The sequence below is a fragment of the Schistocerca nitens genome, chromosome 2 (genome assembly GCF_023898315.1).
Source record: "Schistocerca nitens isolate TAMUIC-IGC-003100 chromosome 2, iqSchNite1.1, whole genome shotgun sequence".
In the NCBI taxonomy this organism is placed as follows: Eukaryota; Metazoa; Arthropoda; class Insecta; order Orthoptera; family Acrididae; genus Schistocerca; species Schistocerca nitens.
This window is the reverse complement of record NC_064615.1, coordinates 1098151129-1098174929: the sequence shown is the minus strand read 5'-3', so window position 1 is coordinate 1098174929 and position 23801 is coordinate 1098151129. Positions and strand designations below refer to the sequence as shown.

At 45.0% G+C, this 23801-nt stretch overlaps 1 protein-coding gene across 3 annotated transcripts in view; it reads right to left on the bottom strand.

Moving 5' to 3' along the window:
• Positions 1–4027: 4027 nt before the first annotated feature.
• Positions 4028–23801, bottom strand: part of LOC126237489 (uncharacterized) — a 71661-nt gene continuing 51887 nt past the window's right edge. For all 3 annotated transcript variants that reach the window (XM_049947634.1, XM_049947637.1, XM_049947635.1), the window contains 2 exons: positions 19211–19419; positions 4028–6556 (listed from right to left, as the gene is read on the bottom strand). In XM_049947634.1, coding sequence (XP_049803591.1) covers positions 4995–6556; positions 19211–19419 — 1771 coding nt within the window. In that variant the 3' untranslated portion in view covers positions 4028–4994. The remainder of the gene's footprint in view (positions 6557–19210; positions 19420–23801) is intronic.

The window sequence follows — 23801 nt, the reverse complement described above, 5'->3', positions numbered from 1 at the left end:
ACATAAGAAAAATAAGAATTCCGATTTTCTTGCTGTAAAAAATACTGTATGTTAATGCAACAAAGTTACATCGGCTCCCAGAGTTACTTTTTCGATACAGATTCTCCTTTTAACTAACTAACTAACTAACTCCGTCTACAGGCCGCAAGCGACCCATCGGGACCATCCGACCGCCGTATCATCCTCAGGTGAGGATGCGGATAGGAGGGGCATGGGGTCAGCACACCGCTCTCCCGGTCGTTATGACGGTTTTCTTTGACCGGAGCCGCTACTAGTCGGTCGAGTAGCTCCTCAATTGGCATCACGAGGCTGAGTGCACCCCGAAAAATGGCAACAGCACGTGGCGGCGGGATGGTGACCCATCCAAGCGCCGGCCACGCCCGACAGCGCTTAACTTCGGTGATCTCACGGGAACCGGTGTATCCACTGTGGCAAGGCCGTTGCCACAGATTCTCCTTTTACTTTAAAAAATTGAAAAGTATCTCTTCCGGTTTTGCGTGATTTTTTCGCTGTATATTACTTCTCTATCAATTGTGAGGAAAGTAAAAGGCACAAAAAATTGATGTTTGCGTATCTTACAGTTTCACATCACAGCTTGATAATGAGGTGTCTATTTTTCCGATATTCGTCACAGTTATTCCGATACTTAATTTACAAGTAACCTACTGCATAAAATTTGAATTGTGTACAGTGAAAAATGTGGTCGCTGGCTACTTTACGTATGGTTCACGTTAGGTCATACATCGTTGCCGATGAAAAGAAGCTAACATATCGAAATTATTTTTAAAGTTGAGATCAGAATGATATCTATCTCCGTTTCCGAGATTTGGGCTCATATATCTCCGGGAGCGTCGCGACTAGCCGCCAGTTCTGTCGACGCGCAACGAGAATCGTGTGGTCATCACACGATAGAGAATGCATTTGTTTTGTTTCGCTGACACATTTCGACCTAATGAAACCATTTTATGTCATATATTTCTCCGGTATGAGTTACTAATATTTCTCCATATGCTCTTGACAATTTCATTTAAAATGCCACGAAATGTAGGTTTCTTAAAGCCAAGTGATCAAGCAGAACCAATTTTCTTGGTTTTGCTGAGGCATCTGAACCTGTTCCAAGCTTTCTTTCTCGTTTATTTCTCTGATACGAGTCCCGAATATTCCTCCATGTGTTTTTGCACATTTCACCTAAAATTCCAATGAAAGATAAGTTTATTAACAATAAGCGCACGCTAGCGTCATTCCATTGTTTCAAGTTCTTGACAACAAGATAGGGTTACACCTTAAACATTTCTAGAATTTTCATTCTGAACGTCTACAGTATACACTAGCAGAAATGTGGAAGAAATAATGTCCGTGCTTGTTCACAAAATTTCCCCAAATTATACTTGTCAGTTTCTCCCATGCAGAAACTTTTGGAACAAGCTAAGGCAACTTTCATAGCCGGCTGACTCTTTATTCCCATCTAAATGAACTTCCATATTCTTATATTCTGACAGCATACATCGTTATGGATGACATGAACATTTAATCTTGCCAAGCTGCACTCAAAAGATGACTCCAGGATTTACAAAAGACGAATTTCAATTGTGAACTGTGTCAGACCAGAAGGGCCTTGTAAAACAGTAGTGCACTTTTGGCACAAGTTTTTTGAGCACCATCTTCTACCAATGAATTGAAGTGAATGTGACAAATTACTTATTGCAGCAAACTGTTTGCGCAATCTGTTGAGAAACGCCTTCCTCAAAAACGGTTTTTTGAGCACCATCTTCTACCAATGAATTGAAGTGAATGTGACAAATTACTTATTGCAGCAAACTGTTTGCGCAATCTGTTGAGAAACGCCTTCCTCAAAAACGAACATCTATTGATTACAGAAAGCTGTACAACAATCTGGTGGTGGTTTTTCACAACTAGAAGGTATCATCAAGACACCAATCTACCGTTTACTTTCGAAGTGAAGGTATTGTAAAATGTAACTTTCTCGTTGTACTTTAGATTGTTCATTTTGTAATGTACTTGCCGTTTTCAATTTTTATCGTCACAAAAAAGAGTAATGCGAAAATTGACCTTCAAGTTCATTTTCATCATTCTAATTCTACATCTGCATGGATTATATGATTTTCATAACAGGCCTGAAAAATTTGCATTAATGGGAAAATATTATATATTTCACTCACCTGCCAGTTTCAAATGTCCACCAATTTCTTCCCAAATTCTATGTCTGAACATAGTGTCTATATTTAGGGTTCTTCAAATCGTAAAGGCAAGGATGTTGCGAGACCAGCTCACAGAGCATCACATCCTGTGAGTGGCTCATTTCAGTTTTCCTTGACTGGCTCGACATCTTTCTGGCAGCCGTACGTCTTTGTGTCGTGCGACTTCCGTCGCAACACTGCTCACTGGTGCAGTGCTGCGACAGCTGCCGCAACAGTCGCGCGTCGCATCCCAAACTCGAACTGCGCATGCGCCAGCAGGCAACTTCTGACGTCACGTAGCGACCCGTCGCAGTCGCTAGTGTGCGTCGCGTCTTGGACAACGTACCTTTAGCCTCGGCAGATGCGAGTTGGTCGTCCCTGTCTCAAAGTGTGGCGGTTGTGCAGACTGCTGATCCCAAGTCTGAGTCGCTCTGACAATGCTGCATTTGACGGCAGTGGCGCGAGTTACGCATGATGTACTTTGCAGGGGACATCGTCTGAGTAACACGTGTGCTGTCGAACATCTACGTACATGTAACAACAGTTCAAGCAGTTTCGGCTGCGAGAATGCTTGTCTCCGGATACATCAGATGAAAGCCCTTAATAGGTATTTGGTTGCAGAAGTTAATGCTTGATACCCCACGAGTCAAAGGGTTGTGATTCCCTGACCACCCATATCTTCTCGCTGGTTCGCCTTTTTGAAGACTAGAACGTGACAGCAGCGGCTGTAAGCAGCAGGGAGTGGCCAGTGGTGGGACTTCCAGTCCTCTGCTGCTCCTGATTGGCTGAAAGGCCCACGTGTAGAAGGATTTCGTGGAGAGGCTCGGAGCTCGGGGAATCGAAAGCTGGACGTCGGCGACCTTGTGGCCGACGTGGCGGGTCGCGGGCGCTCCGGAGCGGAGTTCTGTGTCGCGACGCACAGTGTTCTCGAGTTTCCACACGCGTTCTCGTTTGCGCGCATCCATTACCGCTTAAGAACTTTCCTGTCATCTGCGAATGTTGCATAGTAGTTAGTGTGGGCGTTTACGGCGAACTGTAGCTCAGGGAAAACTCGGTGATGTTAGCTAAGTGGCAGTGGTGCTCCGACTCAAATGACTGGCTTGGCTGGGGTAATTGGATAGCGATAATCTCAGTTTGTTATCCAAATTTGGGAGTAATGTTTTTTGAGTGACCGTCTTCCTGTTGAGTTTGAACTGTGTATTTCGTACAGCCAGTCGAAAGTAATTTCCTGGACTCGGCTGTGAATGTTCCCAGTACTGCGGCCGGAACTCGGGATTTTGCCTGGGGGTAAGTAGGTAGCACGAGGGCCGTTAACTACTGGCTTTCGAGCGATGAGGTTCGATACTTTCCAGCGGCGACCACTGTGTCGGACTGACTTTACGCGTGTCCCGGTGGTGCAGGACGCTTGTCTGGGTGGGCCGCTAAGCACCCGCAGTGCGCCCCGTGTCGGCTCTGGCCACCACCACCTAAAGAGAAGGCCGCGGCGCGCTCTTGTGACGTCACGCAAAGCGGGCCAGGGTTGGCTTGGCGCTGCGCTGACAGAATCGAGGCGCACGGCCTGCAAATCTCCGTGAAACGGTTTTACAGAATGTGTTGAGCTGCCGGCGCCGCCTGCGGCCAGGCGGGCTGCACCCGGCACCTGCCTCCCTCGTGGCGCTGCGGCCTCTGGTTCCACTGCGTCCAGTGCGAAAATCGCGGTTAACACTGCGGGTGCCTGCTAAGTGCGCGATGATGGCTGTACTTTCACAATTCGCGAAAATGACTCCACGTAATACTATTTATCACAGGATTTTCAGTTGGGCTGGATACTAAATTCACACAGACACTCCTTCACTTTGCTCACTCAGGTTTTATTTGAACAAATGGGAGATCGTCTATTGATTACGAATCACAACAATTTCGGCGTACTGTGTGCTCCTAGTGAAGCTACTATGGCACGTTTTCCAGGACTCACAGTACTGGCACAAGTTTATCCTTCCACAGTACTGTTTCTGTAAATACGCCTTTAAGTAATGTTCTTCCTTGCTCAAGAGTGGCACATGGAACATTAACTTTTAACATCTGCCATAGTACCCTTACAAACCTCTAGCTTAACAAATCACCATCTTGTCTCACAAACCCAATAATGCTAATCTCATATAACTCTGTCATTCGACATTTTGCGTTCACTTCAAGCCACATTTCACACAACAAGTCATCTGTTACTTTATTACTATACCTGTTTGAGCCACTCTATGTAATCGAACCACTAATAAGCTCAACAAACCCATTTACACTTTCATGCACACACCACTTCAGTCATTGGCCCCTCTCTTTTGATTTTATAAGTATCTGAATGTCACTTGTCATGGTACTTGAATTACAAATCATGTAAAAGTACATCTTTCACACACACATGGAAAATTTCTTTGTTTCAGACATAAAATGATATATACTAATATCATACATTAATAAAATCGACAAACTGCAAAGACAGATCCTCGACGGAAAACGGAGAAAAGACGTCATACGAATATGTGTCCAGAAATGCACCATCGCCACGGTAGATGACCCTGACGAACGGGAATTCCTTCGACAACGTGCTGCGTTTTCCTTGTATATAACAGGCTGTGTGATTGACGCAGCCTATTGTATACACGAAGCATTTCCCAACTATTTTAGTAAGTAGTCTCAGTGCATTAGAATAGGTAGACAGGGGCTACCACTCACAAATAAGCACACAGTTATAAATGAAGGAGACGTTAGGAAAGAGAAGTACTGGCTGTACGATATGAGATTTAATGACATTTAATATTGTCATACCAGGTAGAGTCCATTTTTATTGCTGGGCTTAACGCAGTGTAGTGTGGAGACAGTTATTTGCGAAAAATACTGAAGGAGGCTACAGCTAGGATTCTGAAAAGGGAGACTGTTCATTGTTTCTCCTGGCAGATTCCTCTCGGCTGCCGAACACAGCTCTAGACCTGCAGGGATGTCGGTTGGGTTCCACCAAAGAAGTATCCTGTTCTTGAGTATGGGGAGCGTCGTTCCATTGCAAACGAAACAGACGAAGAGCACTGGTCCTTGCACCATCGTAACTAGATGCATATAGTACACTAACTGCGCTATTCCCTGAGCCTGGTGGAACCCAATTCTAATAATAATTCCTATTCCACTTAATATAATGGCCTTAACTGACATAAAAAGACATTGCTTCTTTGAGGCAAATTTCTTGTTATCAAAAATTTCGAGTTGCCGCATGGAGCACCGAGTACGTAGGTACATGTATCCAAGCAGTCCGAGACAAACCAAATTGAATGCCACAGACACTGAAATCCCTGCAAGGACTACTATGCGACTGTGGATCAGGTGATGTTTACTCGTCTTTTCCAAAGCAACAGCTGCCACACATACTATACTCCACGGTATAAACGCACACAGCACCTCACGACGGAATAACTGGCTTACTTCAACAGGTAGTAGCTGGTCAGGAAGCCTGAGATGGCGAACACAAGCATACATCTGGTAGCAGAATGAGTTCAGCCAGATACAGCTGAGAAGTGTGAGGGCGCTGTCTATCAGCACTGCTGTTGGTAAGTCAGGGACGCCTGCCATACGATACACGACCTCAGAACACAGGATCTGGACCATGCACGTGATCTGAAAGGACAAGAATACCTTTCCAGGCAAATTACGTAACTGGGGAAGGTACATGTATACTCCGGCAGTCGAAAAACGGAAAATGATATTTATCAGTATAAATGAGATTTCTAAAGGCTTCAAGCTGTCTATTTTGAAATCCTTGTATCTCAAGGTAGCGTTGTTTAAACTCTTTCTGTAGTTCAGTGTTTCTTCTGTTAGCTCCTGATACAGTACACTGCTACTACTATGGTATAATGGAAATGCGTAACTAGTGAACTTACAATTATAGAAAGTCCTAATGGAGGAAAAGTCGCGACACTTTAGCAACAGAATAGCTCTGGAAACAGAGCAGATGGCGTCTGTAGCGTTCGACTGCAGACACGATTGATCGTCGGGACTATCGAAATAGCAGCGAGCATCGTGCACGGACTGTAGCATACTAAACGGGACGTCCTGACAAATGCCGTACGAGTTGACAGCCATCCAGGCCAGCAGACAGAGGTTGACGTTTATCCTCTGCGTGTAGGCCAGGTAGCTGGTGACGGGTATGTGGGGCGACCTCTGCACCACGTCGTCCCACAGCTGCTCGCGGCACTGCTCGCGCTGCTTAACGGCTTCCAGCGGCAGGTCTTCCAGCGGACACGTGGGGTGGTCCAGGGCGTTCACCAACAGCTGCACGCAGTCAGTGTCCACGGAGAGCGTATCGTGGCTTCTGTCCTCCAGCTGCCACTCCTCGTCTGCAAGAAAACGACAGCAAGTAGGTGGTGGCCGTTCACTGCAGGCAGCTGAATCCAAAGTCTTCTCTGGATGACGAGCCTGGGCGTTGTTTACCCACATTATCCAGGTTCAGTGACCCAGAAGTATGTAAGGCGGCATGTCAACACAAAGTAAAAAACGGTTCAAATGGCTCTGAGCACTATGGGACTCAACTGCTGTGGTCATCAGTCCCCTAGAACTTAGAACTACTTAAACCTAACTAACCTAAGGACATTACACACATCCATGCCCGAGGCAGGATTCGAACCTGCGACCGTAGCAGTCGCACGGTTCCGGACTGCGCGCCTAGAACCGCGAGACCACCGCGGCCGGCAACACAAAGTAAGAATATTAACAAAGACAGGTATCATTGTTAATATTCACGTCTATTTCATCATGTCCAAGAAGTCCCTGCATCGCTCTTGACATTGTAAAAATAAGGAAGTAAATAGGTTTTATTGACAGTCCTGCACTGAAGATGTTAAAAAAACAGAATTATATTTTTGTTTCAGCACTGCAGTCTTTGAGTTCCGAATCCATGGGCCAACAGTTATCTTGTAAAGGAGAGACTAGTGGAGGATTCGTGGGTGCATGAACATCCGCAGATAGGAAAAACTATGTAAGGTATGATGAGACCATTTGCTTCAGTCCCCCTCGTAAAGTAGCCATGCCTGATTGAGATAAATGTCCTGTATTTTTAGGCTGTCTCAAAGACAGACCAGATATTGGAAGCAATAAAAAGTGACAGGAAACGTGTGTCACCCACTCTTAATCAGATGAGCAGTCTCCAATGAAAATCATTTGCAAAAGAGCAGTTGGACTTCAAGCATCTTCTTCAACAATGCACGACCACACTGAAAAAATATGAATACGAAAGGATTTAGGCCCATGTTTGTTACTGAATTATCTGACAGTAGTATGGAGCAGCGATTTGTAACCTGCCGTACTTCGTTGTGGCGACTTGTGCCATGTCTCGCTCAAGAGTGTTGTTTACTTATAAATGTGCCATATACCACTGTTTGCTCAGGAAAAATATTGTTTTCTTGTCTAAGGAAAGTACCCATTATCAGCAAGAGTTGGAAAGGAACCTACCTCACATTATGTGGGCCATTGTGTGATCAGAATACCTGTTAGCACCACATTCTTTTGAAGCTTGCATGAATGGGAACTTCCATTTCTCTGTACAACAAAAGTTTTCAGTATCTCACCTCCATGACAAGGCAATCACGGATCTTGTGTGGTTGTAGAAGGAAGGAGCTTGAGTCTCGTTTTGTTGTTCAGATGTATGGGTTTCTTAATGAACAACTTATTCTCGGATTGTATTTGGTTCTGCAGCATTTAATGCCACATTAAAATGGTTACCACGAAATCCCAACATTACCACCTCAACTACCTTTTGAAATCGTCATGACAAACTTTTGATCTTACCACGCAAATAACTGAATATGAAGAATAATAAAGCCTCATGTGGCTCAACGTTGAAAGATTAATGGAAAATTGACAAGTGTTGAGGAAGTCTTTCTAAGCAGAATTACTAGAACGATCCGCAATAAAGCAAGGGGGACAGCGAGACACATAGATATCTGAGGAAGGTGTGATCGTCCATACACTGATCCGTTGGATACGTATTTTTTTTTATATCTAACTACGTCCATATAGAATATACTCTTTTGACTCAACTCCATAGGCGTCCTGTACAAAGAAATAGGATGCAGGCTGAATTCTCGTCTGTGTGATATTTCACTTTCAAAATACAGTAACTGACGATTTTGGAAGTACCTTTACCACAATGAACGATTTAGTGTTAATAGTCTGTTTGCATACATTCAAAAACACGCAGAAAAATGTAATTACTTCGCCTCACTTGTACCTAGAGTAATGATAATAATGCAGCAATAAATGCAATTGGGACATATATGCCTCAGCTGCTGAGTGGATGAATGTGGGATTACAACTCCAGAGATTTGGGATTCAGGCATTGCTCCCGAGATTCCTTCTGTCACTTATCTCTTCTTTCACCTCTGACATCGATTTATGGAAATCGAAAATGTTGGAACTGTAGAATTGTTCGGAGACCCAATAATTAACTGTGTCCCACAATTATTAACTGGGTAAGTTAGTTCAGAAGTAGGAAGACGGCGAGTGACCACAACCTGCAGTAGGACAGTGGCTCGCGAAGCATTGTGGTGACCAAACCAGGCTTCAGCTTGATGACGGCTTTACCTACTGTATTCTGAGAAGTCCTGATGGTCGTTTTCCTCGAGCACTATTCCTGTTCAGAGTACAAATCAAAGGAGAATGATACTGATATGCTACACAGCATCCAATGTATACAGGGTGAGTCATCTAACGTTACCGCTGGATATATTTCGTAAACCACATCAAATACTGACGAACCGATTCCACAGACCGAACGTGAGGAGAGGGGCTAGTGTAACTGTTTAACACAAACCATACAAAAATGCACGGAAGTATGTTTTTTGACACAAACCTACGTTTTTTTAAAATGGAAACCCGTTAGTTTTGTTAGGACATCTGAACATATAAACAAATACGTAATCAGTGCCGTTTGTTGCATTGTAAAATGTTAATTACATCCGGAGATATTGTAACCTAAAGTTGACGATTGAAGCCTTCGACATTCAGTTGCGTCTTGTAACAAACACGGGCCACGGTCGGCGAGCAGCATCTGCAGGGACATGTTTACGATGACGACCGTGTTTACGAGTGTGGCTGTAGTGCACTGTTGTGGTTTGTTCTAGCTGTCGCAATGTCCGCATGTAGCGCTTGCTGCTATTGTTATTCTGCATTCGTCTCCGCACGCAGACCAACTGTAGTACACCGTGTTACCAGACGTCTGTGATAGTGTAGTGTTGTAGGAACTGTGACCATGGTGTATTCGAACTCTGAAAAGGCGGAGATGATACTCATCTATGGCGAGTGTCGACGAAATGCAGCTGAAGCTTGAAGGGTGCATGCAGAACGGTACCCGGACAGAGAGCATCCAACGTGCCGCACATTGCAAAACATCTACCGCCAACTGTATGCAACAGGTATGGTCATATCACGCAAACGGGTCCGTAACAGGCCCGTCACAGGAGAAGCGGGTGCAGTTGGTGTGTTAGCTGCTGTTGCCATGAACCCACACATGAGTACACGGGACATTGCGAGAGCCGGTGGACTGAGTCAAAGTAGTGTCATGCGCATACTGCATCGTCACCGCTTTCCCCCGTTTCATGTGTCGCTGCATCAGCAATTACATGGTGATGACTTTAATCATCGAATGCAATTCTGTCAATGGGCATTAACAGAGAATGCGTTGCAGTTCTACCTGTTTAGCGATGAAGCGGGTTTCATAAACCACCGGGCCGTGAATCTACGGAACATGCATTACTGGTCCGTGGACAATCCTCGCTGGCTCAGACAGGTGGAGCGACAGCGACCGTGGACTGTAAATGTATGGTGCGGAATCATTGGCGACCACCTTATTGGTCCTCACTTCATTGCAGGGGCCCAAACAGCTGCAACATACATCGCGTTTCTACAGAATGATCTGCCAACGTTGCTCGAAAATGTCCCACTGGAAACACGTCGACGTATGTGGTATCAGCATGATGGTGCACCTGCACATTCCGCAATTAACACTAGGCTGACCCTTGACAGGATGTTCGACGGGCGTTTCATAGGACGTGGAGGACGCATAAATTGGCCAGCCCGTTCTCCTGATCTTACACCTCTGGGCTTCTTTCTGTGGGGTACGTTAAAGGAGAACGTGTACCGTGATGTGCTTGCAACCCCAGAGGATATGAAACAACGTATTGTGGCAGCCTGCGGCGGCATTGCACCAGATGTACTGCGGCGTGTACGACATTCATTATGCCAGAGATTGCAATTGTGTGCAGCAAATGATGGCCACCACATTGAACATCTATTGGCCTGACATGTCGGGACGCACTCTATTCCACTCCGTAATTGAAAACGGAAACCACGTGTGTACGTGTACCTCACACCTCATGGTAATGTACATGTGCGTCAGTGAAAAAGACCAATAAAAAGGAGTTAGCATGTGGACGTAATGTGCTGTTCCAGTCTCTTCTGTACCTAAGGCCCATCACCGTTCCCTTTGGATCCCCACGTGATTCGGTGCTCTCCGATACACACGATCGAACAGCGGAGGAGTGGTACTCAAGCGTCAACTTTAGGTTACAATATCTCCGGATGTAATTAACATTTTACAATGCAACAAACGGCACTGATTACGTATTTGTTTATATGTTCAGATGTGCTAACAAAACTAACGGGGTTCCATTTAAAAAAAGTAGGTTTGTGTTAAAAAACATACTTCCGTGCATTTTTTTATGGTTTGTATTAACCAATTACACTAGCCCCTCTCCTCACGTTCGGTCTGTGGAATCGATTCGTCAGTATTTGATGTGGTTTACGAAATATATCCAGCGGTAATGTTAGGTGACTCACCCTGTATAGTTCATTGGCGTGTTGAGCGCAAATGTATACCCAGTAAGACGAATAAGTTCTGAAAGATTCTTATACACCGGCACGTTCTGTGAAAGGCCGAATGCACGACTTTGTCGTAAACACTCCATTTTCTTTGTTATTCATTCCACTCCCACCACATTATCGTGTGGTGCGCAAGCTTCGGACACTTTGCTGCTCTTCAGCCTATCGAAGTTAGGCCAGTATTGCTTTTATGGGAGAATGAATAAAATGATAGGTTTCAAAAAAATAAAAGCCATAGTGTCTCTACATAAACACATGTACATTGAAGTTGATGATGGTGCTATGGTGAAGATAAGGCTCTTTCTTCTGGCAAGTCACTGGCAGTCAGTTCCCAATAACTACTACGAGGGTAATACAGCATGATGCAGGTGCCGGCCAGAAAGGGTGTATGTATTCAAGGTGTTGGAGTGGGCTGGGAAGTATGATTGACAAGTTGATGTGGGTACAGGGAGGTGTGAGGGAGGGATGACAGTGGTCAGGAGGCTGGAAGCGGGATCATCTACATATTGAAGAGGCGTAGACGCTAGGATTATAGCTGGTTGGAGGAGTAAGTGTCTACATACTATTCTGGAGCAGGAAGAACTAGCCAGCTGAAGTTCCGCTCGAATAGGATACAGAAGGGTGGCAAGTGGAGGGTGGATATGACATGTTGGTATAGGCGCACCAGAAGCCTAGGTATCCAGAGGATAGGCGAGAAAAATTGCTTTTGTTCCCCACGTTTATGGGACGTTTACAATTTGTGACAAAGTCTGATGAACTTCAGAAGAGAGGGCAATGTAATCAGCTGGTAGAGGTTGCGTCTGAGACTGCAAATATGATACAGAATGCAAGGTGTTCTAAGACTGTAAGGAATGGTAAATTTTTGAGAGTGCTGAGATCCAAGCTATATTGGCGAAAGTAACACTGGGGCTACTAAGGCTTTTGGAAAGACGAAGGAAGAAACAAGATCAGGGGTTAACGTCCTGTTGGTGAAACAGCTATTAGAGCATAACCCAGAATTGGGAAGAACGGGGAAGCAGGACAGCTGCGTCCATCCATAGGAACCGTCGTATCATTCACCTTAAGCTGTGTAGGGACATCGCAGAGAAACTAAATATGGTCGAAAATCAAGCCTGGAGCCAACAGCTTACCACAGCATCGCCTCGTTCAGTGGGTTTTACCCAAGTACAGAGGATGGCTGAATGATGGAATCCCCACATTGTCGAGTTTCCTGTCTTCTTAATTTGAGTTTGTTGTAAGCTGGGGATGCGTGATTATTCCAAGATATGAGAAAGTGAGAGTCCTCTGCCCATGTCAGCAGAGAGGAATGGAGCAGCAGGTCCACCGCCTTACTTCAAGCGCTTATCTTCCAGCACGTAATTGGGCACTGTCCTTGCATTGTGAGAGAACTGTGACTCGGAGTTATCTGTTGAGTGTACATGACTGTAATGGATGCGTTAAGAGCTTAACATCCACATCTGACACACATGTTGTTGTGTCATGCTTTTAATAAATTTACAAGTAGATAAATGAAACAGTCAATGATCAGAACGCCTTATTGTTTGGAAAGCAATACACTTATCTTTAGCTCCTCATGGCTGTGGCTGCGTGAACACGTGTGGTATTAATTGGGGTCCAAATACACAGGAGCTGCTGAAAACACTGAGCGGCATTACAGTGCAAGTCTGCAGATGATGAGCACTGGACGTTTACTACAACTGTGCCAAATATGTGTCTGTTGTTGGCCCTCGACTCTCTGTACGTGCATGCTTGGCCTAGGCTTGACTGAGTGACGTTACGCCGACACTGCACTCTGAAGGCAGAACTTCGTCGCTTCTCTGCAGTCGTCATGGAACTGTTGATACCCTCGTAGACAGAACTCAGGCTGGACTCTGGCAGAACTCGTACCAGGCACTGGCAGAGCTGGAAATACTTGTCGTGTGTGGCGCCTCGAAGCTACAGGAGGAGTGGCTTACTACCTCTTTCTCATAGGCGGTGGCGATGCTGCTTAGGTGTACAGCATCTCTGCGGTGGTCGATTGACGATTTGCTGCAGGCGAGTATCGTCGACACCACATGTGTCACCTTCAACAGTGTCACAGGCATCAGTGTATCATGATACACTGAGGAGAGGTAATGTAATGTAGAACACTGACACGAGGTCTGGTGATGGGAAACTTTACTTCAATTCCCCCTCCCATTACTGGGGATATACCAGCAATGCAAATTTCTTCCATCACCTGGATTCGAACCAGCTTACCTTTGAAGAGAGTACCACCACACAGTCATGTTTATGTGTGCCATGGTGGAAGTTAGGGAGAGAGAAATGATTGGTGGTATTTATTGTGATAATTCCTTGGGTTTTTAACATAAGTGATTTTGATGTAGCAGAGGCTACACCAAGAGGTGAAGTTATCGAGGCAGATGGAGATACGCTGTTGAGTAAGATTTACAATAACAATAGAAGCATGGTGTGCCAGACAAGGAGCTATACAGTAAACATAATTCATTGGGACACCTGGCACTTGCCAGTTTCCTCCCAGAGATCCGAATGTGCGACTATTGCGGAATATTTCGCCAATGGAGGAGTCATCATACCACTTTTCAATTATAGGCCACATGTCCTGTGGACAGGCACCAGTGGTTCCGATTACCTTCTGCATTCTCATGCCTTTGAGCACTGCTGACTCTTCAGGGTTTTAGGAGCAGGGGAAGAAAGTGCCTTGAAGCTCTATCCGCCCATCCATCATTACTGATGGTTTTTATTCTAAATTTAAGCAGTAGCGAGGTTTGAACCTGGGTCCCATGACGTTTTGATTAGTATACAAAGACACTACCCTTAAATCATAGGTGAGCCGTGGGATATAAACTTGCATACAGCATGATATCACACAACTTGACTAGAGCTAGTAGGAAATAAGGGTTTTTTAAGGAGGTCGAAAGTAATAGAGTCATGAGCAGCCTCTCATAAGAATTTCCTGAAATTGTAAGACGTCGTGGTCTCCTTCATTGGTTACATATTCCGCCCTCACAATCATATTCTGCACATCAAGACGCTTCATTCGAGCCCAAACTCGATAAGATAAAGTCAGTATTGTATGAATTCATGTAAACGATATGCAAATAACTAATAAATCGCAAGTGCGCACTGTGGTTGAAATACTCGAGGCTGGCGTACACACATACATTCCAGACTCGACGGTCACAGGAGCTTTTAGCTCGAGAGAGGCAACCGCACACCAGGAGGCCGGTCCCAAGCTATCTACGTCGGCCAGTGACCGCCTGTAGAGGAGACAGCGTTAGCCCGAGTGAAAGGACGACCCCGTGTTCGGCTTAAAAGCAAATTCCGCTACATTGTGTGGGAGCAGCCAGCCTACGCATTCTTTACACATAGCACGCAGTTTCAGAGATTTTCACAGGGAGACAGCAAACGCCAAACACCTATACTACAGATTTCCGGATTGGTCGCCTTAAGCAAAACGTCATTCTCCCGTTTTAGAATAGCAATGCTGATTGGCAGACGATATTTCTGACGCCTTGAGCTGAAGGAGTAATGGAAGAGATCGAAAGATATACCCCTTCACGTCTGGCGTGCAGAGGGGCCATTCCGTTGTCACTCTTGGAGCGAGAACACGTAACGAGAGCGTGCGCGCTCGTACGTGTACTCAAAGAGCGAGGAACAAGTCTCTCCTCAGTACTTCACTGGGAGAGCACCTCTGTCGAGAGCGAATCGAAGTGTGACTCTATACTGAGTCCTTGCGATTAAGCGTTGTTCTCTGTGTTGGCCGCCACACTTACTGTGCGGTGTGAACGGACTGAGTAATAGTTAAACGCCTGCGAGCGAATTTTTGAGTGGCATCGCGGTGGACTGGTTATCTGACCGGTGTACCACGCCAATAGACTAGGGGCGAATAGGAGTCCTTGACTTCATCAAGGCATAGGGAGAGTTTGATTGGCGAAGGTCAATCCAGATAGAACGAGAGTTATCTTATTTGTCGGCAGCGAGCGGCATAGAAAGCAGTCATCGCAGCTACAGCTCTTGCGACCCCCACATTTCCTCCACAACAGTACCCTTCACTGCATATCACACGTGACAGCCTCTGCTGTACCTAGCAACATTCTAATGGATAATTATTCAAGTTGAGTAGGTGCGGCTCTCAGCCATTCTGCCAAGTCAATAACAATCTTAAACTTTGTATAGAAATTTCATTAGCGAATCCTATCCTTAAGAGGTTACTTCACATTCTGAAAAGAACCCGCAAATAACGTGTTCAATTCATAACTAAAAGTGCTATTGTGATTTCTCAGAATTTTTGCAAAATAAATAATAATTTTCGTTACTTTCATGTTTATCTTACACTAACTAGCGCTACTCCAGTACCCAAGTATCCCACTAGTTACGTAAGACATTTTGTGAATTTCTGTGTCATTTCCTTACAGTGGACGACTCCAGAAGGTATTTATTGCTGAAAGTTTTTCAGGCATTTCTCTTTAGAACTTTAGGAGTGTCCGTCTGACTTTTGTAGTAGTGTGGGGGTGGAAATTGCATCTTGCAGGGGCCAAAGGGTAAAGGGTACATCTCAGATTAATCTGTTGCGCAGAATGACAGAATAGCACCAACCCACACACTCACAAAATGTGTGACTTTATAGTCTTGTGTTGTAAATGCTGTATTTAATTCGTTTTGTGGCGTTATAGACAGGTATTTTAAACTGGGACCAAGAGATATGGTGGTCGTATTTGTGTGACATTGTACGTACCGAATTGTCGAGCAGTCATTAGATACAGTGAGTATATCTTTAAGATATGAAGCACTGAGTCTGGCTTGTTGAGGTTGTTTGGTAACGTGTGGTTGTTATGGATGAGAGGAGAATGAATCCTTTTTCAATAGATTGTTCAGTTGTTGGAAAATGTGGCAGTGTTTTTGTTCATGTGTATCACCAATCCCAGGGTTTCTGATCTGCAGAATGAGGTGCTGGTATCAGGATATCTCACAAGCACCCAATGGCAATACCATCTGATTGTATGTTGTAGCAATTATCTGTGCTTTGTAGAGTGTATAGTGACTGGGACTGTGTTACGAGACTGTAACCATTTTCATTAAAGTATAGTTGTAGCATTACAACATGTGAGTGATGAAGATCTCGTTGGATTTGATGGAACAGACATATGGATGGAATGCTATGCTGCTGCTTTGTCTTGATGTTTTATGTGGCGAAACAAGGTTAGGTATAGGTTTTAAGCTGATGTTTTGGTGTGGCTGAAGATAAAGTTGGGTTGCTTTTTGGAATAGGTGACTTGGATGTTAAAATGGAAGGTGACTGTGGCTGTTATCGTCATCTGTTGGACGATATGTGGACGTTGAAAGAGAGTGAATGTTGTGGAAAACAGTGGTTCTAAACTGGATGTCTTTCATGTTAGGGATGCGACACAAGAAACTGTTGAGATGATGACGGTGAGCTCGACTGACGGTGTAGAAAACTGTGGATCTGAACTCAATATCTTTGATGGTGAGGATGGAATGCATGTAGTTGGGATGCGGAATGTAAGTTTAGTGTCGTGAATAATGCGTGTACTTTATATTTATTAGATCATTCGGGTTGAGGCTGTGTAGATGATGCAGTTGTGCAAGGATTGTACATTTGGCATAGTTAACATGGGTGGTTTTACGAACTTCCAGTATGCTGCTGTAGTTTGGGTCAGCAACTTCTGGTAATCAGTGAACGAAAAACCGATCCGAAGTTTTGTTCATTCGATGAGTTATTTGCATGCACTGTAAATGTTCATTGCACGTTTTTGACATATTCGGAAATGCCATTTTCGACTATGTTATGGTGATTTGAAAATGGGTCTCGGTCCGAAACAAATCATCGAATCAATAAAAAATAAAAATTTGCAACTTGGACTGGTCTTGTTTGTAATTGGGATAGGCCAGGTGGTTCTGCGATACTGTGTCAGATAGTCGTCACACAGGAAGTATTTTTGACATCTGTAGCCTTGGATTTGCGATTTAGTTGATTTTACACAATGGCAGCGACAGCAAATCAGGACTCAGTTCCTGATACGTTGGTCTGTTGTGGCCAAGCATCTAGTCCTGCGGGACAGTGATGCGTAAAACAGCCGACAGTAAAGCACCACGGATTTAATAGTGGCGAGGGCAACTCTTTCAGACAGGGCCGTTGTAGCAGCCTGCTGGATGTCGCAAGCCATCTCCAACATCGCCACGTGCTCAGAAGAGATTCGCACCCGTTTCTTCTTTCCCTCCCCCCCCCCCCTCCCCCACTCCCTATCTCGACCGAACTACCACGATCTCTCCGATCTCTCTGGATTATCATGACAACTTTCCCCTGAAGATATCTTCAATGTCGGGCTTAAAGTTAGCTTCCAGACAAACGGCTAGTTGTCCACAACTCTGTAAGCTCTTGTCGCTGCTCATTCTTTAATATCTTGTCGCAACTCGCGAGGAATAGAAACATCAACTTCAGCTCACACGTTTGTTCTCGGTGTCCATTACGGTTTCAGTCATAGACTTACTGCCGAGTGCAGCTGAGTCTAGAAACAGATGGGGTAAGAGTCTGCCTGTTTAGTAACTTGCTAACAATGCGTATTTCCGTTTATGTGCCACTATTATTCTTATGAGTGTCTGCAGTAAATTATCGGCTGCAGCCGAAATTTTGTAAAGACCGTTCTTCGCAGTATTACAGTCCCTGGTTCTAATATACGCATATTCTTATGATAACTTACTTCTTTATGTGCTGTAACCCTTTTCGACCACCTTAGTTTCTTAATTAGTCGGTTTACTACCAATTAGAACCCTGCAAGTTCGATTGCCTGAAGCGGTCAAGAGTGACAACGGCAGGCATAAATAACTTTTCCGCTGAGGGAGCACTGTCCCCCCTTCCTCTCATTTAAGTGGAGTTACCCCCTACCGAACAAGAAGCTATCAGACAGTTACAAAGAAAGAAATGAACGATTACAGCTCGTTTCATGTCTGGTGCAACGATAGATAGATGATCGAGTAAGAGATAAAGTCCAGCAACGAGAGTAAAATAATAAATTTAAAGAATATAGTGATTCGAACAAATAGAGTTCTTTAGCAAACAGGTTCGATAGCTGAAAATACAGTGTTTCCTCAGTCCTACTACAGTTCATAGTATTAACACTTCTAAGGATAATATTAACAGTGTATCTCATACAATTAACTGTTCTGTTACAAATCGAAATATTGTTCGTCAAAGAAAATTAGTAAATACGAACAGTATCGTGCTAGGATCACACATGAGAAATTTAAATCACTACACCACTTAGAGTATTGACAGAAAATTAGCTTGTCTGTAGCCGTTATGTTGCAGAGACCATTCGCCAGTTTTAAAAAGCCTTAGACTAGGTCTGAAAAAAAAAAAAACTAGATGTACAGAATTTTAGAGTGTTTCTGGAAGATAAAGAGGAAGACTTTTTTGTATGAGGCACGTGTCGCACACGTATGAAGGTCTTATCTGCACTGGCGTTCAGAGACGGTGTTCAAAGTGCTGTGGGATGGGCACTGTCTTAGAGGTGTGGCGGGCCTCCTACAGGAGGGAGACGAGTTGTTCGGTGTACCAGACACTGGCAGACACCCCAGGTGAGGTGGTTGCCTCTTAGGCTGAGGCTGCAACCGTTATTTGAGAGGCGTCCACTTGTTTCGAGTGTGTTGCACAATCATTAGCACCCAGCTGGCACTTGAGTAACGTCTCCAAAACATCACACAGCCTCTGTACATCGCTGGCGTCGAAACCTTCACGGGCCACGAGCAGGTGGGGGTACACCTGTGACCTTTGTGCCACATAAACTTTGTTCTTTTTAATCTTCTCTAAACACTCCAAAATTTTGTGTCCGTAGTCTTTTTTTAGTCCTTCCATAATGAAGAAGTCAATAATACATCGAAATGAAGTAGATAGCTTGTCATAGATCCAGACGGAGAGTTGCCGAGGAATCTACAAACTGACTTTGGAAAGAGCACCAGAGATCATGCGTGACGTGCAGAATCACGCAAGAGCTAAAACTACAAATTCAGAAGGGTATTTGAATCTCATTCCTCGAACAACTGAGCAGTTGTCAGCGCACAACCGTGAAGTGGCCGGGCCCCAGTATTAAACTTACCTACAATCTTGAAGTCATCTCCGTAGAATGAATCGATGTACTCAGCTGCAGTGACCCAGTAGACACGATAGAAGGCGTACAGTTCATCAGCGAGACTGAACATTTGCGACGCCTCTGGCTGCCGCTCCTTGCACAGCGCACTGAAGTCGTCGTCAAAGGAGAGGCTCCACGGCTGATAGCGCAGCCGGTGTTTACTCAACAGTGGCCGCCTGTACCACACAAGGTGCGAGGTTAAAAGTTAAAAACCTAGCATGTATAGTTTATGCAAGAACGTACAAGTATAGAAAAATGTGTGTGAAATTTTATGGGACTTAACTGCTAAGGTCATCAGTCCCTAAGCTTACACACTACTTAACCTACATTATCCTAAGGACACACACAGACACACCCATGCCCGAGGGAGGGCTCGAACCTCCACCGGGGCCAGCCGCGCACCCCATGACTGCAGCGCCCTAGACCGCTCGGCTAATCCCGCGCGGCTAAAAGTATCCAGAACGGATTTCCACTCAGCAGTGGATTAGAAACTTCCTGGCAGATGAACACTGTGTGCCAGACTGGGACACAAACCTGGAACTTTTTCATTCTTTAAAGGATGCATACTAACACAGCAAACAAAAAATGATTCAAATGGCTCTGAGTACTATGGGACTTAACATCTGAGGTCATCAGTCCCCTAGAACTTAGAACTACTTAAACCAAACTAACCTAAGGACATCACACACATCCATGCCCGAAGCAGGATTCGAACCTGCGACCGTAGCGGTCGCGCGGTTCCAGACTGAAGCGCCTAGAAACGCTCGGCCACACTGGCCGGCACAGCAAACAATCGCAAATCCATTGGTCTTTTTAGCATTTTAGCGCATCGAGATTTCATCTTTAGATTTCGGAGCATTTGAGTGAGACACCGATTATAACTATTTCTTGCAGATCATCCACTCCGTTCTGTGCTGCTATATCGTTTTAACTGGTTTCAGGCACATCAAACAGCAGAACTGCAGCGCTTGCCGCAGAACACCTCTTTTCTTTAAAGAAGAATTTCGTATGCATTGCAAGAGAGTGAACATGTGATATTTATGTTAAGGATATGAATGACTTGTTCAAATTTGTTATAGATGATTTTAGACGCTGACATGTAGACATGTCTGTCATGAGCTGAAGCAAAATCTTCCACATTACCACTTGAAAATGGCTCATAAGGTCGAAACTGCAATTGTAAAACAATTTTCATAGTCAATGGCGAATACACGTCCTTAAAAAAATAGACATAGAGCTAGGCAGGCACGGACCGAGAGCCGCCGTCACAGCCTTACTTCCGCCAGTAGCTCAGCCGCTGCCTTCCAGCCGTCACAGAAGCTCCCCTGCACGGCTGGCGGGCCCAGCGCTCCCGGAAGGATGGGCACTGCAGTGACCAGAGGCCTCGGGAGTTGCTTCGTGGACGAATTCTCACTCTGCAGTGGAGAGTGCACGCCGCGGATCCGACACACGGCTCTAACCTGCCAGGGAGTTTCCTATCTGCTGTAGGTGATGTGACATCTGCGATAATTTTCCGTAAAGACTGTATGACAGCTGAAAGCAGAACTCCCACAGGAAGAAGCTCTGTGGACAATCGTGAGTGCACCGTCGAGCAGGTCCACTTATTCAGTCCCTTTCAGCTAATCCAACGGCTAAGGACAGCGCCATACGATGACTTAAACTATTTCAAATCCGTCTTTGCAAATACCAAACATGTGTTTTTATTTCGCAATAGGTCTTTCGTTTTACTCATTATACCCTCATCAGTTGTGGCATTTTTACAATGTTTCTGCTTACATCCGGCAGTGTGCATCCCACCATCTCACACTGCTATGCTTGACGTGCAGAAGTACATGTCTGCTGACGTAAAACTTGACAAACTGACGCTTCACTATTGCATACAAATGTTTGTTTACTTGGCTCTGAAGAATTCGCTCGGTCTCGCTTCGTGAGTGGTTGGTGCGGGTCTCTCGTTTGGCAGTGAAAATTATCATACAGAAATTATTGGCCGTAAAACTTTGTCCTAAGGTCGGTGTTCCGTACATCGATTCGATACATATGTGTCAGGTACATGTTGCGATGAGAATGGAGCCCTCAGAATCGGGTATGAGACAAATTTTTCCTGATTAATCTACGACAGCATTCCCTATAGCCCATCAACGATGGAAAGTTTCCATACTGCCAGATACAATGCAGAACAATCAGTACTCCCTGTACTCCTTGTAGTATGGTCCTTGGTTATCACTGTTACTTGACAACGACGTTGCCAATTAAAGCATGAAGCTGCATCATAATGAGTTCCGTGTGATGTCTGGGTCCCCAGTTTGACCGGAAAGCTGTCCCTCCCATAAGGCATGTGGTGCCACGGTGCTAAGGATCGCAAACCATTTACACGCTACGTACACCAGCACGCTGTTCTGCTTGAAGGAACAGTACCACACCTACTACACTGACAAGCTGGGACTCAGAATCCGTGCCGTGATAAAATTTATGGTTTGCATGCCACAGATCCAGGAAGTAGATGCATACTGAGAATGACCTGAATAAACATTATACGGAAATTTGGTTTGGGAAGAATTTCGGGAAAGGGCTGTTTTTAACATAATGGAGCCGTTCATTCCATAAGGCAACGAAAGAACGGATTTAAATGAAGCAAGGAAGTGAACAAACAATATCCACTGAAACAAGCTCTAAAGAAAATCTCGAAACTTCTGGACAGTTGCGAATGTACTACACAGCTATAATGATACCATATTGAGTTTAGGAGCAAGTGCGTTGCAACACAAAGTGGCAAATCAACAGAGGACGCAATAAATACTCGCCACATGGAGCTGGAGTGTCGACAAGCGGGGCAGACCGATGCCACGGAAGTGAATCGTCGTCAATTTGCGTGCAGAGGCAGGGGTCTGTGTGCTATAGGCGGCTTTGGCCTGTAGTGCTGGAGCCATTACTGAAGGTATCATGCGAGTCCAGTAATGAAGTGGATTGGCGGAATTTAGAAATGACCGACTGTAAATGGCGATACGTGAACTACAGAAGATACACGAAATGGCTACACCACTGCCGCTGGAGCTCTGTGGCCCCTCGTGCGTCTTTGGTTATCGCCTTTGTACTGACATCCAACAGAAGGTAAACACGCTGGGTCGTATGAATAAACAAGACGACGTTCTCTGGAGAAGATTCTCCGAGCAAAAGAACATTCTCTGGGAAAGTTCTTACGAGCAAAACATTCGAAGCCATAATCTGTGACGAGAGGGTTCCTCTTTCTCAGTACCTCTGCTCCCTGCTGAGTTCTCGGTGTGTGTGGTCTGCCGTGTCCGGCACAGAAAGCACGCGCAGTGTCACGTTTCATTCAGCTCGCTCAAACGGGCGACATGTCTGGAACCGGCATCAGTGTGTTCAGGCAGAGTTGCACTACGTTTCATTTTGTTTATTTTATGTGCGGCAACAAATTATTAAGACAATTACGTATACAGCTTATGAAAATGCATTTTCTTGAGGTTACCGAATTTACAACATGCGGAAAACTTTTCAGTTATAGAAGTTAGGCGAACATTATGCGAACGAAATCTTAAGATTACATGACTTTTTATCTACTCCAAGCCGGAACTCTGATGAGTTCTCTAACACGAGATAATTTTGGTTAAATACGGCCCACAGCTGTCTGCTCGCTTGGCAAGCACGTAAGCGCCCCACCATGCGTTCGTTACGAGTAACAGGTCGCTAGGTTTGCAATAAACCAGTTCTTAATTTTTCTGGTAACCTTACTTATTTCTAACATCACACTATATAAGACTTATGCTGTGAGAAGACATGATGGTGAACGTCTGGAAAAGTCAGCGAAACGGTTGTTTGGTGTAGGCCTACAGCTAAATGTTCTCGTACGTCAGTCTGAAAACTTGGGTCTACTAAATAGCGATAAAAATGTTTCAATTTTCACTTCTTTTGAGAGGTCGTCCGCAGATGATGTTCTTATTGTCAAAGCGGTATAAACTTCTACAGCTCCTCAATTCAGCACTTCGTTGGGCTACATATTTCTTTTTTTGCCTCCCAAGCAATATGAATTCTGCCATCATTGCCAAAATGTAGGTAAAACTTAACAGAACTTACTCAGCCCGAAGAATGCTACAGATCTCGCTTCAATATTTTCCGGTTGTGAGAAGCTCCTCTAGTTTTGTTCACACGAAATCGGAGAACGTTCTTTGTTTTGAGCAACATCCCTCACCCTTTTACTCGCGATGAGCACATTCTCGGCTGGAGTATATTCTCTGACTCGCTTTACTCATGTTAACCTCAAAATGTCCTCTCAAAATTTCCAGTATGAAGTATATCCTCCGTTTTACTGACATGCCCCACTATACTTCACCAGCACCTCAGCTCTCACCTGGACTCTGCTAGTGGTTCTTCGCCGATCATCTCCCACCCTTCGTCGTCGTCTTCATTGCTTCACCACTCACAGAGAGCCGTAGTCTGGCAGCTCCTTCGCCACTGCCTCCGTCAAATGCTCCACCACCGTCGCCGCCACCTGCGCTACCGTCGACTCCCTCGCCAGCCCCAAACCGCGGCCCGCCCCATCGCC